The sequence below is a fragment of the Astyanax mexicanus genome, chromosome 15 (assembly GCF_023375975.1).
Source record: "Astyanax mexicanus isolate ESR-SI-001 chromosome 15, AstMex3_surface, whole genome shotgun sequence".
Lineage (NCBI taxonomy): Eukaryota > Metazoa > Chordata > Actinopteri > Characiformes > Acestrorhamphidae > Astyanax > Astyanax mexicanus.
Window position 1 is genome coordinate 25,854,721 of NC_064422.1, and position 13,747 is coordinate 25,868,467.

General features: G+C 35.7%; 1 protein-coding gene across 1 annotated transcript in view; it reads left to right on the forward strand.

Moving 5' to 3' along the window:
* Window positions 1-231: 231 nt before the first annotated feature.
* hectd2 (HECT domain containing 2) overlaps window positions 232-13,747 on the forward strand; it is a 50,933-nt gene continuing 37,417 nt past the window's right edge. Inside the window, exons 1-2 of the mRNA XM_022668844.2 lie at window positions 232-814; window positions 7,051-7,177. Coding sequence (XP_022524565.2) covers window positions 737-814; window positions 7,051-7,177 — 205 coding nt within the window. The 5' untranslated portion in view covers window positions 232-736. The remainder of the gene's footprint in view (window positions 815-7,050; window positions 7,178-13,747) is intronic.

The following is a 13,747-nucleotide window of genomic DNA, read 5'->3' on the forward strand; positions in this document are numbered from 1 at the left end:
CTTAAGTTGACACAACTGCCGCTCGACTGCAACTCGACTCTAAAAAGACTATACAGATTTCATCCAGACTCTGGAAATGTGTCTGCTACAGTGAAATTGCTTGAAAATCGTTATGTGTAAGGGCTTTTTTAATCTTGTCCCCACACCTTAATAAGTTGTTGCCACGCATTTGTTTTCATGTGATGTCACTTTAGGGGCTCACACACACACACATACACACGCACAGGCCAGCCCACACTGTTAGAAGCAGCCCAGAAGCCCCATCCTCTTAAACCAATATGGCGCCAGCGTACAGCTGCTCCACTCTCTCTTCTCTCACTCGCAGGGCAGCGCTTCACTAAACCGCTGAAGTGAGGGGAAATTTCGCCTGCCTCCACCTCGCTGCTTCTCTCCTCGTTTACTTTTCCTTCTCCGAATTTAAGTTCCGTCTCTAGATATCTAAAAATATCTCAGTTTTTCTTGTGTAAACTGCAGAAACTCACCTGCTGATCCAGACTCTGCTCCCTCTGTTTACTGCGCTGCTGAGAGAGAGAGAGAGTGTGAGGGCGCTTCTCACAAAACTGAAGAAACTGAAGACCGAGCTTTCAGCTGGACATTATTAACTCTACTAACACCTTTAACACGGAGTTTTCCCTCAAACAACCCGCCGAGCCATGTGAAGGAGTGAGTTTACTGAGTTTACTGAGTTTGGGAACAGAAGAAGAGAAGAGGTCTTCTCCCTCACAGCCAGGAGGACATGCGTCTGAAGATGAGTGAGAACAACTATCAGCTTGAAGAGAGGGACAGAGACAGGCTTCCTCCCATCATAAACCATGTAAGACATTCTTGAATTCCTTTCCCTTCTTAAAACTGTGTTTATCTTTCACTTCAGATGTTGTTGTTACTCATTTCAGTGTGCTGCACTAGATATTAACCTGTACAGCTCTGGAAAAAAATTAAGAGGCCACTCTCTTCTCTAATTTTGCTATTTGTAGGTATATGTTTGAGTAAAGTGAACATTGTTGTTTTATTCTATAAACAACGGACAGCATTTCTCCCAAATTCCAAGTCATTTAGAGCATTTATTTGCAGAAATTGAGAAATGGTTGAAATAACAAAAAAAAATCAGAGCTTTCACACCTCAAATAACAGAAAAAATAGTTCATATTCATCTAGTTTTAAGAGTTCAGAAATCAATGTTTGGTGAAAAAACCCTGTTTTTTTAAATCACAGTTTTCATGCATCTTGGCATGTTCTCCACCAGTCTTACACACTGCTTTTGGATAACTTTTTAAGCAGTTCAGCCTGGTTTGGTGGCTTGTGATCATCCATCTTCCTATTAATTATATTCCAGAGGTTTTCAATTTGATAAAGTCTTATTTTTTTTTCCAAAGCTGTAATTCCGTCACTTCTGCACTCTACAATACAAATGTACCTTCATTTCTTGCTTCTCTTAATGTGTTTGAGAGCATCAGTTGTGGTGTAAAGAAATAGAGCTGGTATACAGTGAATAGCCCTATTTGAGTAATGTTTTAATCCATATTATGGCAAGAACTACTCATCTAATAGACAAATAAATACTTTAATAAATGAGGGTCAATGTATTCAAGATATTTCAAGAACTTTTAAGGCCTATAAATACCACAGTAGAACCTATTTTAGTGCATAGATATTTTTTAAAACTCAACTCAACTTCTTATATTAAACTTTATATTATTTTCAGACAATTGCTTCAGAAAAACCTGGTTTGGTATCTTTATTTCTGACTATGTGAAGTTGGTGGTCAGTAACATAAGATTTAAGCAGCAAAAGCAATAGTTGGATGGGTGATGTATTACAAACACTGCTCAAATAGTGAATTCAGAACATTTATAGATATTAGATCCAAAGAAAAATACATGTGTATGTACTGCTAAGCATCTTAACTACTAGCAACAATCAGTCAGTGCAGTACACTGCAACAGGTCTGCACTCCTAGAACAAATTGTTCCATATAGTACAGACAAAAATGACCTAATTATTTGACTATCCACAATACTGGACCTAGTGGTGGGGAATAGTTCTGGCCACTTAGACCTGGTTCTCCACATAAGCAGAAGCTAACTTAGAAGCTAACTTAGATTTGTTAGCTAATCTAGCAGTAAACAGCTCAATAATGTACAAAATGCCTTATTATTTATACATTTTCCACATTTTAAACCCAAATAGGCAAAATATCTTTATCTTTCTCTTTCTGTGTTTTTATTATTGTTACTTTCATTAGTGTACGTTTAGTATACTTATTTCGTACTATGTATAGTTGAATGTAGATGTAGACATTGATGGTGGATCTCCCACAGACTGGGTTCTTCTCTACATAAGCAGTAGCTATGTTTCTCAACTTAGCTAGAAACACATTTTGTTTAACGCACAAGAAATGGGTTTTCCATCGTTTAAACAGTTAAATTTTCTTTATTGTTCACCGGAGATATTGATGCTCATGTCAGTGTGGAAGCCCTATATGTCAGCACCATCTGTACTTTGCAATACAGAAATACCACAGAAGAACCTCTTTTAGCTCCTTGGAGACCCTGTCGATGGATAGGTATTTCCAAAAACTCTAAAAGCTAAACTGACACAACCATTGCTCCAGTGCACATTTATTTTGGTGCACTCTTTAATGAAATCTGCCAAAATTAATACAAATAGCTGAATTGTGAGAATTGTGGAACCCATTTTGATGCTATATGGATCAGATATTGTTGTCCTTGTCAGTGACCAATACAAAAAATAGAACAGAGTAACCTATTTTTGCTCCCTGAAGATCTTTCAGTGGATAGTTATTTCCAAAAAACATAAACCTCTCTGTTTAAAAGTTCTTCTATTTTATTGTTTTATTATATGATATTTAAGACATATTTATATTTATATTTGAGACACCCAGAAGTGCTTCTTTTCTACCGCTGGTTCAGGGAACCTGGTTTGATATTCTTATTACTGAAAAAGTAAAGTTGAATTTGGTGGCCCCTCTGACATGGTCCTTCATATAAGATGTTTAAATGTTAATTTCACCCTAAACTTAGTACCTGAAAGGATCAATTCAATTGGGTTGTAAGAATTGTGGAACCTATACCTGGACAGGGGGTAGACCTTTTTGCTGTTATAAAATTTGCAATGGTTTTATGTACAAACATAGCATTGTATGAATTTATAAGATCTACCTTTGGTTCTAAAAAAAAAAAGAACCTTTAAAAAGGAGATGTGTGATTATGAAAGGAAAATATTATTAAATAACTGTAAAGTGATCCTTAAATGGCATTGTGCAAAGAAACCCTTTGATACGTCAATATTTTAAAGATTTATGATCTTAAAAATGTTTTTTCAAGAGTTCTTTAGTAAAGAAAATTATTTTATATAGATGCCAAGAACCAGTTCATTGCTGAATGTGCCACTGCTGATGGATGTTTCTGAAATATTGTGACATAATTTAGTGTATATTGAATATTGTGTATAGCAAAAATATTGTTAGATATTATGATATAAAATGTTTACCATATCGTCCCTCCACTAGTTCCACTCTCTTGCCACAAGTCAAGTAATCGAGTAATTCATTTGTCAGTACTATATAGAACACTTTGTTCTAAGAGTGTAGACCTGTTGCAGTGTACTGCACTGACTCACTGATTGTTGCTTGTAATTAAGATGCTTAGCAGTACATATGCATGCATTTTGCTTTAGATCTAACATCTATAAATGTTCTAAATTCACTATTTATGCAGTGTTTGTGATACATCACCCATCCAACTGTTGTTTTTGCTGCTTAAACCTTATGTTACTGATTAAACCAAAGGGTGGGACCATCTGGCTAACTCTTGATTTATTCGGTTATGTAAGGCAGCATCCAGAATATCTGCTTCTGATGAGGGCAAACGAGAGCAAAAGGTTGGAGTTTTTTTTCTGTTCCACTGTGCTCACCTCAGGCATTGCTTTTGTTTATCAGCCTCCGTGGTGATGCTGAGATTAGAGGCCTTTGAATTGATTAAACCACTGCTGGTCACGCTCTACATCCTACTCACAGCGCTACACCGGTTGCAGACTTTGAGGTGGTCCTCTGTGCTGCTCTTTACAGAGTAAATTAGAGTTTTCCACTCAGTCACTGAGTTTAAAGTTTGAATTTAAACATGCAATTTACAGGATGAATTTATTTATATTTATATGTTTATATCGTTTTCTATATGTGTATGGACAAAAAAGGGTTTAAAGAAAGATTTTATCCTGCTTCTGTTGGAGTTTTCTTCTAAAAACCTTTTAAAGATTTTGGAGCATTGCTGTGAGAATTTGATTGCATTTAAGATCACAACCCCACTCTCCAGCCAATCATCGTTCCAGAGAACACAGTACCACTGCTCCACAGCTCAGTGCTGGGGCTTTATATCCCCTTAGCATATGCTTGGCGTTAGGTGTGTTACCAATGGGTTCATGTTTACCTGCTCTAGAGAGTCCTCTTCTATTGCCAGCACCTCCCAACAGGGATTAGACAACTGTGTGTGTGTGTGTGTGCGCATTTCCACATGTGTGTCAGCAATTACTGCAACTTGAAGTAGCCAAATGCATTCATTAGAAAGAGCGGTGGGCGATATCACAATATTACTGAATAAAAAATATTTAAAGAATACACTACTGCAACAAAATGAAAAATACATTTTATTATTGCACACGATATGATCTGGCACACCCCTAACTGAGATATTAAAAAAATAGAAGTTTTTTTTTTTTCAGATTTGTAATAGAAGTCAATGATCCAGAATATCATGATACTAATAATGCACTCCATATATCTACATATATCCAGGATTAAATAAAAAATAAATGATACTGGACAGATATAATTTCACCCCTAATTAGAAATAGACTGTATTTTGCTTGTTTGAATGTGTGTACAAAAAATAAGAGTTTCTTGGATTTTACCAAATTGAAAACCTCTGGAATATAATTAAGAGGAAGATGGATGATAACAAGCCATCAAACCAAACTGAACTGCTTGAATTTTTGCACCAGGAGTGACATAAAGGTATCCAAAAGCAGTGTGTAAGACTGGTGGAGCAAAACATGCCAACATGCACGAAAACTGTGATTTAAAAAACAGGGTTATTCCACCAAATATTGATTTCTGAACTCTTAAAACTTTATGAATATGAACTTGTTTTCTTTGCCAGGGCTCCAGACTGCGACTAAAATGGTCGCAAATGCGACCAAAAATATTTTTTTGCTATTTATAAAATTAATTAAGTCGCCAGTGGCGACAGGTGGCAAAGTAGGGTTTTTTGCGTTTATTTATTTATTTATTTTTTTGCTTTTTTTTGGTCGTGTTTATCGGCGTAACTATACTACGGCGCCCAATCATATGGACGTTTTTGCCTACATCAAAAAAAGCCTTGCTTTACCTAAAACCTAACTACCACAGCAGCGTAGCTAAGCTGAGCTTTTATCCATTGGCGCGCAGTTTGCACTGGAAAATGCAGACGAAGATGAACATCCAAAAAAAGTACAACCACAGACATTTCAAAACTTCTTGGCTGCAGGAGTTTGCGTGGCTCAGGTATGACAACATAAAGCAGACAATGTACTGCGAATTCAGTTCGAAAGTAAGCAAAGATATCGCTGGAAACACGGATTTTTAACCAGGAACGCATCGTTTAAAAAAAAGAAAAAACACGGAGAGAGTCGAAAGCATAAAAATGCATGCGACTGTTTTTTAGTGTGCTCCGACAAAACCTCCCTTAGCTCGCGCATGTGATAAAACTGAAAAATGAAATTTAATAGAGCCTACATGCACGTGAGAAACTACCCCGTCTTGTTAATAAGAAAAAAATGGACTGGATGTGTCGAAAACGTATGATAATGACTCAGCTTGTGCCGAGTTTGTAGGATGTAACGTTATAGCAGACAACGTCAAAGCGCAGATCGTGACAGAAGCCCAGAAAGCTAAGTATATCTCTGTAATCACTGACTGTGGGACTGATGTGCCCGGCAGTTTTACGTAATCGCTTATTGAAGACACGTTTCTGGTGGTCTACCGGTGTACCGGTGTTTTGTCAAGTTATGCTACCCATCAATACGTGCTTCCTAAAGGCACTGCGCAAGTGCAAACCTACACGTTTTGATAATTTCTCGTGTTTTTTTTATAATAAATCTATTTTTTTGTGCATAAAACAACCTGGACTCACTGTCATTGCACAAAAGTGTAAATACAAATTTATAATAATAATAATAAATACAATAATTTATTAATTATAATTTAAATACAAAAAAGCAAAAGCAGTTTGTAACGAACTCTCATTGCCTTAAATTTACCATGATACAGTGATTTATGTTATAAAAATATACTAACACTACATCTACTGGGGACTTCTACTGCAAACATGCTCTAACATTGAGCTTCTTTTGAGTTTTTATCGTTAAATATACACTAGGGTAGCACGGTTTGACAAGGTAGCACAACTCGACAGAACAAGGGGCACTCTTTAGAAGTGAGATAGGAAAACATATTCTCTCATTTCATTGTTTGCCTCAAAGACTGGAACTGGCAATCCTGAACACTCAAAAATCCCTTCCAATTAGCCCCAAAAGCAAGCCTAAGCTGAAAGCAATTGGTGTGGAGTTGGGGTGTACCATAAGCACATGTGCACCTTCTGCAGTAAAGACTTTATTGGCATTATTGTTTGGCACTTGGAAAAAAATATTGGTGCCCAAATTATTTATTGTAGGAGCCACTGGCTCCTTAAACATTATTTTGTCTGGAGCCCTGTTTGCATGTTTTGAGGTCTGAAAGCTCTGTACCTTTTTTGTTATTTCAGCCATTTCTCATTTTCTGCAAATAAATGCTCTAAATGACAATATTTTATTTGAAATTTGGGAGAAATGCTGTTCGTAGTTTATAGAATAAAACAACAATGTTCATTTTACTCAAACATATACCTATAAATAGCAAAATCAGAGAAACTGATTCAGAAACTGAAGTGGTCTGTTGATTTTTTTTTTTTTCCAGAGCTGTATCTTTTGCTTAAACATGGGTCTCGTTTCTCCTGACAGAGTTTGGACCGTGGACCAAAACTGCCCTTCTCCTCATACGGAAGCTTCATCTCAACCCTGAACCACAAGAGAGATTCAGGCAGTCACAGCTTCTCCACTCATCTCCTCTTACCTGCAGTCAGACAAGGTCAGTCCATAGAGTACGGTACCTGCTGCTACCGCTGTTCACGGGTAGATACAGGTTGCTGGCCAACGCAGGGTAATAGATCAAGAAGGGACTGAGAAAAGTGTTAAAGTTAAGGGTTTTTTTCTATTGTGATTGTAAGGTGTGTTTATGTGAATAAGCTTTGTTCTAATTGGCTGCCCTGCTTTTTGCTTTCAAGAAGTTCCTTATAATTCCTAAACTTCAACAGAAATGGGTGGAGCTAAACTGCTGCAGACTAATGTTTATGCCATGTGTATATAAATTAATGGTCAGGTCTATTATATGAAAGACCTGAATGACTGCACAGGGGCATCTAGTGGCTATGGGCACCAAAATGCTGCTCAGAAAAAGAATCTTTATTTTGCGTGCATTATCGTTTTTAATTGGCAGATACATTTATTTGGGTAAAACCAGATTGAGTAACTTGTCACCTGAAGTCAAAGTCAAATTTATTTGTCACATGCATAGTAATACACAGTATGACCTGCAGTGAAATGCTTGAAACAACAGTCTGCTCACACAATATTATTAAGCTAAATTTTAAACTTTTAAACTACACAATTTAAAGTGCAAAAATGTGACATTACTAATACTGGCAAAACTGCTGATGCTCTCTTGTTTACATGCCGATAAAAAGTTTGCATGTGCCAAAGAGCCAACATTAAATCTGTGTATGTATTATAGGAATTGATCAGGCAAATATGGAACAGTTTTTGCTGAACTAAATTCATTTTTTATATTGTTTTTATACTGATATCTTGATTCTCTTTGCATCAAATTTATTTACCAGTAATAAATGATGCGCCATGTGCATTATTTCTTGATATGTTCTTGGCTATACATGGCTTAATGACACATTGAACCTTACACATTGATGATCTTATAACTGCAAAAAAAAATGATATTGTTAGTGTGATCTAGGGCTGCAACTGATGATTAATTTGGTAGTTGACTTATCTGACAGTTATTTATTTTTCAGATTAGTTTATCAACTATTTTTTCTACCATGCTCCCTGTGCTTCCCGGCTCCTGTTTCTATCTTTCTCTATTGCTTCAAAATGAAAGAAACAGCTAAGAAAATGGAATTAAAGGCTCTTTAAATATTCAGAAGACATTTAAATATGGTATTTTATGATATTTAGCGAGAAAATGCGTAATCAATTGTGTCTGTCACCCTTGAAGCCCTTAAAGGAGAACTCTGGTGTAAAATGGACTTTTGGTGTATTAAAACGTGAAAAAAAGTACTTACCTTTGTTGAATAGCCCACCTCCGCTCTCAAACAGCTTTCTGAGATGCAGTTTCCAGTATTTTGTGCACTTTGCCCAAACAGGCTTTTAGAATAAATGATATGGGGCATATTTTTCCCCTGCTGATAAATAGCTTTTTTCACCGTTATCCAGGCTCAAAGTAGCTCCACACTTCATTGGTAGAATCCAGAGAGCCCTGACATTTTAAAATGAGGTTTTTAGAACGTTAAAACTGCACAAGGAGTTCAATTTAGGTCACAATAAGTCAACCGTCGAGCACGAACAGTAAAAGTTTTTGAGCAATGTTTATGTAATTTGTTTGTTGTTTGTTCTTTGCATTCTAATATCGACAGTAACCAGATATTTTTTTTAGCAACAGCTGGAATTCATACAATCTGCTCAACTATCCTACCTATTCGTTCATGCTTGACAGTTAACTTATTGTGACTTAAAAGACTGGCCTCCCGGCCTGTGTAGTAAAACCACTCCAGATGATCCAGAACGCAGCAGCACGTCTGGTCTTCAACCAGCCAAAACGGGCACATGTCACCTCACTGCTCATTGAGCTCCACTGGCTACTAGTTGCTGCTCGTATCAAATTTAAAACTCTTACAATCTCCTACAAGGTGATGACAGAACAGGCTCCTTCCTACCTGAACTCACTCCTGAAGGCTTACGCTACCTCACGGATGCTGCGCTCCTCTAATGAACGCCGCCTCGCTTTACCAAACACTCACACAAAGCAATCCAGATTGTTCTCATACAGTGCTACAGGGACGTGCTGCTGCTGCCGGATGCTACGCTAGCTACGCTGTTGCTGGTGGGACGTGCTGCTGCTGCCGGAGTGCTACCCTAGCTACGCTGTTGCTGGTGGGATGTGCTGCTGCTGCCGGTTTGGGAAACAGATTATTAGTCAGCCAATCAACATATTTCTATTTTGCAACCAGCCAATAATTTCACACAACACTGTGATGTAAACTTCCTGCCATGGCTGTTTGTAAACATGGACCCACTTTGGTTTAAGTCCCTTTATGACTCTCTAAGTTGTAACAGTGCTGATGACATATTCAAAGAGTGTATTATGTCATCATTGATGTTTATAATAAAAACATCTCATCACTATTCCCACCTTTAGCTGATCTGGTTGTATGCCTTGTCTTGTCTCTGTGGAAGGGTAGCACGTCTCACTGATTCTCTGCGTCATCACCTAAAGGTCACCTCCACCTTTTTTAAATATTACTCTCATGCAGTTTTAAAGGTAAAGTTCAATACGTTCACGGACAACAAAAAGAAAAATCCTAATTGCATTTCAAAGAGATCTCTTCAGCTGCTTTGAATTAATGAGCAATCACGTACTTCAGGCAGATGTGTTTCGCTTTCTTTGTCTCTGAGATCAAAGATGCTGGAAGAGACTTGAGGATCAATGCATCACGTAGACAAGCTAGAGGGCTAATCAGGTCTAGCCTGCTTCTTCATTACTGAGTGAGGAAAGCGGCAGTATATAAGATAACAATGAGGGAAAGACTGAACAGCTAGTCTCACATTTTCCCACTTTTCTTTATCTCCTAAAGATTGTGGGTGATACTGATAAAATTCACAATAATGCATTCATTTTATTCAGTCTTCTCTTAAATTAAAATAAAGTAAATGTTACACAGTGTATTAAGTATTAATCTGATAGAAACACCATTTTGAATTCACCTTTATTTTGTTCCTAATATTGAGTAAAAGTTTAACCTCAGTCCTAAACTTAGCACAAAGCCAAACCCTTCAGCAGGTCAATATGCCAATATATAAGTACATGTAGCAATACAAATAACTACTGTTTTATTAAGCTGTTCTAATTATACATTACTGGTAATTTTCCCTATTTATAGACTACATTTTCTTTTCAGTGGAAAATCTTCATTTAAAATTCTGTCTAATCCAGGGTTAGGCTTAATCCCTATGTGGGAAACTGCTGCTATATATTATGCGCTAGCAGAAAGTTTCATTAAACTGTACATTCCTGAAAGAGTGATTTTGAGATTTTGTTTCAGTAATCAACAGATTTTGATGATCAGAAATTTAATTGGTTGTAGCCCTTTTATTAATACACTTTCAGTATTTACTTTCTATATAAAAAGGTTACAAAAATGTATATTAAAATGTTTTATTGTGTATTCTATTTGTGAATACAAAGTGCCTTTTAAAACTCTTTCTTTTACTTAAAAAATCACAGATTTTTACCAGAAGGAAAAATGTACCTGTAAATGTACTATTCTTTATTGTATTATTTTAAAACCTTTTGTGCTTATTCTATTGACTGGCATTATCTACACACAGTTTCTGTCAGACTCGTCTGTGTATCTCTGTTGGCAAAAAAAATACCAAAGCAAACGAGAGCACTTCCATCATGTGTAATTTTGTGCTCTGCTTTAATGACAACATCTTAAGCTGACATTTATTGGTGGCTGCTCCTGAGTGAAAAGGGGGGTTATTAGGGTTGCTTGGAAACACTGGATGGGACCATATGTTTCCATTTCTGAAGATCCTACTTTAAAATCCACTGATTTAAGAAATTCTTAGTTGTTTTTATTAGTAATAAAGATATAAAGTTGTACCAGGGTTCCTAGTATTTCTGTAAGTTATATATGTATATTTGCATGGACAAAAGCATATATACATCTCAAACAAATTAAGAGACTCCAGTTCTCTGATTTTGCTATTTACAGGTTAAAGTTTTAGTTTTTATGTTTAAGTAAATTGAACATTTTTGTTTTATTCTATAAACTATGGACAACATTTCTTCCAAATTCCAAATAAAAATATTGAGCAATTATTTGTAGAAAATGAGAAATGGCTGAAATAACCAAAAAGGTTAATATTCATACATTTGTAAGAGTTCAGAAATCAATATTTTCAATAAAAGCAGTATTACACACTGCTTTTGGATAACTTTATGCCACTACTGGTGCAAAAACACAAGCAGTTCAGCTTGTTTCATCCATCTTCCTCTTGATTATATTCCAGAGGTTTTCAATTTAAGAAAGAAAATTAAATAAACTCATAATTTTTAAGATGTGTGTGTATATATATATATATATATATATATATATATATATATATATATATATAGCTTAAAAATTATGAGGGGTGGGCAATATTATATCGTATACAATATATTGTGACACAGAAATATCATGATATTAAAAATCCATATCGTGATAATAGGGCTGTTCTGTCTTAAAATGAGTATTATTTACTGTGAAGCTTTAGGTGTATTTATTGTATAATTGTTTTAGTTTGCAGTTTATATGCATGCAGTAAATAGTCTGCAGTATTATTTGCTGCATTATATTATTTTATTCTACCTTATTTATTTTGCCACATTATGATAATACTGTTATACTATTATACTATATTCCTGAAATAAATGGATTATTTTAGTTTTCCTATATCGCCAAGTATATCGTTATTGCAAAAATACCCTGAAATATCGTGACATTATTTTAGAACCCACCCCTAATATATATATATGCTTGCTAAGAACTAAAATCCACTTGACAGCTTGTGCTATTTCCTATTGTTTGTTCGCTCATCAAATGTATTGATTAAAGTAAGATAAATTGGTTAAAATGGCCAATGCAAGCTTGTTTGGATCATTGATACATGCATGCTGTCTGTCTCATTATTCCACAAATCCATATAATGCGTGACATTATATATTGGTAATTGAGAAAATCAGAACTGGAACTCAAGCACAGGGATTTACTGATTTGCTTTGTTGGATAATATTTTAAGAAAAAAAAACATGAACAAGTATTTAAATATTCATATTAAACCTGAATCTGATTCAACTGACAAAATTCTGTGTCTAATTAATGAAATACCTGAATCAACATTTGGATCAATTCTCTTCAGTGCTTAAGTTATTTCATGGCTATTACACTGATGGAGAACTCCATCTGCACCTGACGGTGTTTGTGAGTTACTGGACTGCATCTCTGTAACTGTTTAGAATCAGATGATGTCTTTTGGCCCCTGGGCTTTCTGAAGAACTGCGAGTGTGTAATTTTCCCCTCACAGCTGAGTGTGGAGGAGGAGGAGGATCGTAAGCTGAAGCTTGATGAGCTTCTTCTGAGGTAGAGAGAATGTTTCAGTGCAACTGGGAAAACACTTAACCATCACCAGGAGACCACGATACGTAAAGCTTCCTTATAGAGGAACACAGCAGGTCCTGTAAACGGCAAACCGTAGAGCCACTTTCTCTTCACCCATTTGTCTTAATTCTTAATCAGTCGTTAAAGATGACAGATTTTTGTGTGCGTTATATATATATATATACAGTTTTTGGATTTCTTTAATGTGTGGAAAGATGGGGGGTGTGAGTTGATGATGGCTGGGGTGATTATGATTTATTTAGCTTGTAGCTGTTGAAAAGGGCCAGATGAGATCTGTTCAATTTTTTCCCCAAATTCCATTTTCGTTTCCTCCAGATTTCTTTTGTTCCATTTTTTTTTTTGTGTTTTTCCTTTTAAAAAAAACTGCACTATAAACTGCAGTTATGCAAATGGTTGCAAAACAGCACTTGTATTAATTACTAAAATAGAACTTAATACATTTGGATTGATGATAAACTCTAGAACATTCACATCAATGTATGTAGACATATAATTCATTTTAGATTAATTTACAACAGGTTCAACGCATCACTCAGCTTTGGTGCGCACCATTTCAAAATGAGTCAAATAAACCCGATCCATCTTTACAGTGTTTCAGTCTGAAAGGACATATCTTATTCATTTGTTGTGGTGATTTAGCATACGATGAAACTGGTTGTGTGTTGAACAGGGTTCGAAACATAAAAATATCCAGAAAGTTTAGTAAAAGTCATGGAAATTTGGTCTACAAATCTTTGTGTTTCAGTAATTTAGCTCTACACAGTGGAGCTCTCAGGATCTGACACACATTTTATTATTAAAGTTGTTGATTGTGTGTAAACATTTTTAGAAGACTTATTTTAGACCTACTATTATCAGTTTTAATTATAGTTTTAGTTATTTTTTGTTTTTGTTGTCCATGTCTGCACTGATGTTTTAAAAAGTCATGGAAAGTTCATGATAAAAAAAAAAATGTGATGCTCAATGCACAAAGAGAAAAGGAGCAGGTTCTCATGTATAGTAAGCTCAGGTGCTAAAAGAATACATTTGGTTTTGGACAATACAAAATGTAATTGATTTTAATTTAGCACTTTTCTGTTTTTTTTCTATTGTTTTTTTTTTATCTGAAATCTGTTTTATGCCTCAGTTTTGCTTTTCTGTCT